Genomic DNA, 6,350 nt, shown 5'->3' on the forward strand with positions numbered 1-6,350 from the left:
ATAACAACAACAATAATAATTTTAAGGAAAAGGAAAATAACAGAGAGAGAGAAATAAACCCCAAGAAAGAAAAGTGATGCGATTGCGAACAATTGCTCACCACCGACCGACTGATGCCCAGCCAGTTCTTGAGCCCTAGCCAACCTCCACCCTAGTTTATTGCTCAGCATGATGTCATATGGTGTGGAGTATCCCTTGGGTCAGTTGGGGCCAGCTGTCCCAGCTGTGTCCCCTCCCAACCCCTTGTGCACCCCCAGCCTGCTCGCTGATGGGGTGAGGAGCAGAAAAGGCCTTGACTCTGTGGAAGCCCTGCTCAGCAGCAATGTCCCTGACTTATCAATGCTGTTTTCTGCAGAGATCCAAAACACAGCCCCATACCAGCTACTGTGAAGAAAATTAACTCTACCCTAGCCATACCCAGCATGCAGTGTTATATGATTCTGCACTGGGCATCTCTGAAGCTGTTAAGCATCAGCTCAGCTTCCTACTGCCACAATGCCAGAGCTTTCAGAGACCAAGTCCCTAGGTCAGTCCTACCATCCAGGCTTCTCAGTGGATTTGAAGCATTGCATCTGCCAGGCTCTTAGGCCAGTTGAGTTCCCCTTCTACCCAGCTCCTGGAGCATTTGGCTTCTTAAACTGTGAGGTATCCCAGATGCTTACCTACTCCAGAAAGTTGTCATCTCTGTGCCCTCTACATCCTGCGTCTTGTGGCCGTCAAAGTCATGGCTCCTGGCAGGCAAGGAGGGTAGGTTGGACTGCAGGCAGTTTCCTAATGGAGTCCTGTCTGGTAGATGGAGTTTCATCTAAATGTATGTGCCATGGGAAAATTTGGCAAAAGTATTTAATTTCCACAAATTGTTTCTGTTTTGATGAATTGGCATTTTTCTAGTGTTCTGTGGGAAAAATTCCAAGTGCTGCTCCTTGTGGAGAGCAGTTACATTGGTTTCTTTGGTTTGATTTAAATGGGACTGCACACTGGAAGAACTCTATGTAGCTGTTTGCAGGATTCTAACTAGATTAGCTAAAGATCTTTTTCCCCTGCAAAGGTTGATATTATCTGCTGAATTTTTTTACTGAGGCCTTTTTTTTCCTGTTACTGTGAGTTGTGCTGTAATCCAGGTCTATTGCTTTTAAAAAGAAAGCAATGAAATATATTTCCATGAGAAGCAGTAGAGACTGTCACCAGTCCTGCCTGAGGTAAAGCACAGTCCTTAACATAAACTGAATTAATGTCAAGGTTTCCACTGGTGTTTCAGGCATTAGCATAGCATCTAGGATGTGTTTTTAATACCATGCCTGCACTTTAGCTTAAGCTGATTTACAAAGTAAAATGTTTTTTTTTTATTTCCCAACAGACAAACAGTATATGCTTTACAAGGAAGACATCCTGTGTTAGACGACGCTTTCGAGAATTTGTTTGGCTTCGGCAGAGGCTTCAGAGCAATGCGGTGCTTATGTGAGCAACTTTATACATGGCTGTTTAATAATCTGTCAGTCACAGAAGGGGAGAATTGTTTCATCTTAATTCTGAGAACTACAGAAATCAGAGCTGGAAAGTGTCCTGTGTTTCTTACTAGCACAAGTTTGTTCTGTACAAGGCATTTTCTCTGCTTTAAACCCAGAACAATGCGATTTACTGATAGCCTCTCTTTGGTGAGCCTCCCTCTATTTGTGAGAGATTTGATCTGTTTGCTTTTGCTATGCACAGGTAGCAGAAATAGCAGTCTAGCATAGGTATGTATACCTCCTCTCAGTGCTTCTAGGTTGTGCTTAGGTGTTGCAAGTACCATAAGAAACCCAGCCAGACATGCATGCAGGCTGAACAACTGGACCAGAAAAATCAGATTAATTTATTTTTCTCTTTGAGGTGTGTCAGAAGCCCTCCAGTTTCTCAACCTAGTGTTCCCAAGTTTGATTTCAAGAGCTTCTGGAACATGACCCGTGATTTTTGCATGTTGGGGTTGGCATTTGCTTATTGCATTTTTCTCTGTTGCTTCACATTTGGTTTTAACTGTGTATTTTCTCACTGTTTATAAAGACAGCTCCCTGAACTGCCATCTAAAACTCCCTTTTTCAATATGAACAATCCTCATCACGTGGACCATCGCCGTCGGGGTCTGCAAGAATTCCTGGAAAAGTAAGTACAGCCTATCCTAGAGCTCTTGGAATTTTTATGAGGTCATCAATTTCTGGTTTAAATTAGCTCATCTCTGGTACTTGAGAGCCACCGTGTGGTTATCTGTACATGCTACACGTTTGGTTATATTTTTTATTTGCACTGTCATATTTCATACACGTGACTTCAGCTCTATTGGTTATAAGGAAACTTCAGCTGGGGCTTTTTCACTGTGTTTCGTTTCATTGGTTATAAATAATAGTTTTGGATTTGCTTGTAAATAATAGTTTTGGATTTAAGTCCCTTTGCAAAATGTGTGCTGAGGTTGGGAACTCACCATGATGTCTATTTCGAGCTTTCAGAATGAACTAGGTATTCTCATACAAATAAGCAGACTTCTCTCCCTCTTTATGTTCATGGAAAATTAGTGTCTTTGTGGGCTGAACCCCTGGGAGCCTGAGAAAATTCTCTAGTGAGATCTCTTAACACAGAGGTTCCCTATAATGCCAATTACTTTGTTTACCAGTCCTACTAACATAAGCAAGCTCTAGCAGCTGTGACCATTTTCAGTACAGCTGCAATCTGTATAAAATCATTCATCAGGTTTAGCTGCAGCCTGACCTGTGTTACAAGGGAGTACTGTATGAGTTTCAGCACTGCATCCCACAGTCCCACTACTGAACCTCTTCATCTTCTGCAGTGGTAGAGACCCTGTTGGTGTAATTTTCTGTTTTTTTTCTCTGCCATTCTTGTAGTGCACTGGCACTGCCAGTGTGAGAGCAGGCTGCTCACAGCTGCTGGGGCAGGAATTGTGCATAGATATGAAGGCTGCCTTTAGCTGCTGCTTGGGGTAAGAGTATGGCAAAACACTGCAAGTAGAGACTATTCACATCTTCTTTCCAGTCAGTGTATTATAAGCCTCCCTAACAGACAACAAATCATTGGTACCAACGTGTATTTGTTGGGCTTAACAGCTGAAGGCAGAGAGAGAATTAACTGTTGCAGGAATAATATTTGGTATAGTTATATAGGATCTGTGGCCAAAAGGTCAGCCAATAAATACTGGTTGAAGGCATGTGAGACAGGAAAGGGAAAGCAGAAAGGGATCAGAGGGTTTTTTTCTGCACCTCAGGAAAGAACAACAGTGAAATGGAATGACTGTGCTTCTAAAGGTATTTTGATGATGATACGAAGGGTGTGGTAGCTTAGATCCCTGGGTCTGAGCAGTTCTAGTTTACCTGTGCTGCCACATGGAGTAGATCCTTTCAAAAATGCCTCATTTTAAAGTGGCAAAGAGGCCAGTCTAGTAAAAATGTTCATAACCACTTTCAGTGCTTCATAAGGAAAAACAGAGAGGTAGATTCTCTTAAAACACATCGTCATGCTCTAATTTTGTGGATGCTTGTAGCTTAAGTGGGTACTGATGGCAAAAAATGACAGCATGTGGAGTGTTTCACCTTGCTGCTGTTAGTCGAGGAGTGGGAAAAGAGGCATCTCTGTTGTAAGGTAATGATTTAAATGTTTGAACGTGAATGCTGTTTAGAAAGGTGTCAGCTTTGTCTTAGCCCTGGGGAACAGTTGGAAGGAATTTTCAGGGACTGTGTTGTGATGAATTGGCTTGGCACCTTGTGTGCTGTACCATTGCCCTCTGCTGGTTGGCACCTCTGTGCTGCTGCTGCTACTCACGGAAGGCACCTTCCTCCTGGCTCAGCTACACTGCCATGCTGCTTTTACCCCCTATTTTCTGAGTCTGAAACAAAAGTTATGATTCCTGCTCTGAAACTGAATTTGTGGAACTCCTTAACAAGCGTATGAGTGTGTGTGTGTATGTAATATACCTATATAATATATAGGCATAATATGGTATAATATGTAGGTATATAGGTATATATAATATGTAGGCATAGTATATGTAGAATACACATATATAATACATATTATATATGTATAATACCTATAGTATATATGCACGTGTATATATGTATATACATGTTGTATATTTATATATGTACAGTATACTATATTACACATATATATACACACATTTGACTTTATTGAAGCTCTGTGTCTGGATGTTGCATGTTCTGTGGCGTGGTGATGCCAGGTGAAGCAGGACCTTCCTGGTATGTTAGAAAGGCAGTAGGAAAGGACTGTAATTGCATGGGGATGTAACCCAGAACAGCAAAGCAGACAGCTCTGTTTACCCCAGCATTGCAGCAATCACTGTGCACAAGCTTGCAGCTCCACTGGTGTTTCTTTGTAGCAGTGGGAAGAAACGGGATTCAAATCTTAAGTGGACCTGTCAAGAGAGAGGTTCACAGGTAATGTTTTTAAATGCCCATATGTGGTGCTGGAACCTCAGCTCTTCTCTGCACTTGGTGCCTTCTGACATTATCAGGATTCAAGCCATCCCTAAAACGGGGGTGTAGGTCTTTCAGAGTCTTGGTTTGTGCCCTGTGTCTGTTGGTGTAGCATCTGCTCAGGCAGGAGTCACATGCCTGAGGAATAATGATCGAGCAACTGGAGGCTCTCTGGTACTCAGCTTCTGGCCCTGGGAACACCTCCATATTCCCTCTCTATGTGGATGGCTATGGAGTTCTCTCGTCGTCTTTCACGTATCATGCCAAGATGAGTTAGCATAGGGCAAGGTGTGTACTTCGAGCCTTCGTGAAACCTCTCTGTGCTGAGCACAGTACCATGAGAATTAGGCCAACAGCTGGAAAGTTAAGCAAAGTACTAGACTTCGGTGAAATCTGGAAACAGGTGTCGTATTTTGATTTGGCTTTACTGCACAAGTGCAGAGTAAAATCTTACTTGTCTTACAGGTTATTATCTCTGAGTGATGAAGAGCTGTAAAGCTCACTTCTTATCTGGGCGTAATTTAATATTTCAGGAGGCCATTTGCATTAACGGAAGTCAGCTAGCCCCTTTTCAATTATGAATTACTTGGTAAGAATAAGGAAAATTGTGGTTTTCCTGGTAAGTATCCCTTAGTAGCTGTGCAGGTTTAACTTTGGGATTTAGATTACCCTCACAGAAGATCATTTGAGTTTGCTTATGAGAAAACTAATCAACAAACCCATTTTGAATGAAGGTGGGTTCAATCACTGAAGACTTTTTTTTTTTAAATTGAATATAGTTGGATCCCAAAAATTTATGTGATTTAGGGAAAAGGAGTACTCTTCAATTAGTTTTCAGACATGCAGTTTATGATGGGGTGGAAGATGTACTAACGATTTTTGTGAAAATAAGGACTTGGATCCACAGGAGATGAAGGGCATCCACAGTGTTGCTGCTCTGGATGGCCATGCATCGGGCTCACTTGATGCTGGAGTGAGCAAACCACCCAAAACTCAGCTGCCTAAGGCAGAGCCATTCTTTGAAGGTGACTAGTTTTGCCGCCTTCCTCCTACCTCCCTGCCTTCCCCACTGCAGTCCTGCAAGCAGCAGCTGGTGCAGGGTCAGAGTACTCTTCCAGAAGTATCTCCACTGTGTGTTTGCATAAGAATATGGAAAGTGGCAGACTGGCTCCAAAAGAGATGGATGCCAGCTTGCTCCTGCCAGCGGCTCAGGCAGGAGCATTGATGGCTGTGGGGCAGGTGGAATTTCCTTGTGCAAGTGATGGTTGCCTCTTTCCAGTGAAGCCTTGCTAATATTTCCTATCTGGTGAGTGAATAATGTGTAGCAGGCGTGTGTCACTTAATCTTTTCCTAAACGCACGCATTATCAGATACCAAACAGTTGCTTCACAGTTGCTTGATATCAGTAACATTTCCTCCCTTATGAAAAATGAAGGAGGAAACATAGTCATACATAGTTTTAAAGAGGAAACCAGGGCTTTGTTTGCTGTGGGCTGGGGCTGAGGGGCTGGATGCTCAATAGAGGGCACCACAGCACAGGCTGTCATCCCCTGCCTCTCAGCTCTTGGGTTTTTCCCTTGTTCCAGTGATATGATGTAAATGGGCAGAGAAAATTTGTTGAAAACAAAATCGGAGTGTTAACCTTCCACACACATGCAAGTGTGCATCTGTCATTGTATTAGGTTACAGTACATACAGGAAATCTTTAGTTAGGATTAAGTTGTACTGTTCAGCCATATGCTGTTCTCCTCCAGCAGAACAGTGTATAATATACCTAATAAAATCATGTTGAAGAAAACCAGATTTTGGACCTTGTCCAAATAAGACAAAACACATGTTTTGTCTTTTTTAAATATTTTTGTCATCACACAG

The 6,350-nt window shown here is 42.5% G+C and overlaps 1 protein-coding gene across 1 annotated transcript in view; it reads left to right on the top strand.

The window, feature by feature from the left end:
- Window positions 1-1,354: 1,354 nt before the first annotated feature.
- Window positions 1,355-6,350, top strand: part of SNX10 (sorting nexin 10) — a 10,840-nt gene continuing 5,844 nt past the window's right edge. The window contains exons 1-2 of the mRNA XM_009080593.1: window positions 1,355-1,458; window positions 2,041-2,139. Coding sequence (XP_009078841.1) covers window positions 2,081-2,139 — 59 coding nt within the window. The 5' untranslated portion in view covers window positions 1,355-1,458; window positions 2,041-2,080. The remainder of the gene's footprint in view (window positions 1,459-2,040; window positions 2,140-6,350) is intronic.

This window comes from Acanthisitta chloris, unplaced genomic scaffold, assembly GCF_000695815.1.
Source record: "Acanthisitta chloris isolate BGI_N310 unplaced genomic scaffold, ASM69581v1 scaffold6368, whole genome shotgun sequence".
NCBI lineage: Eukaryota > Metazoa > Chordata > Aves > Passeriformes > Acanthisittidae > Acanthisitta > Acanthisitta chloris.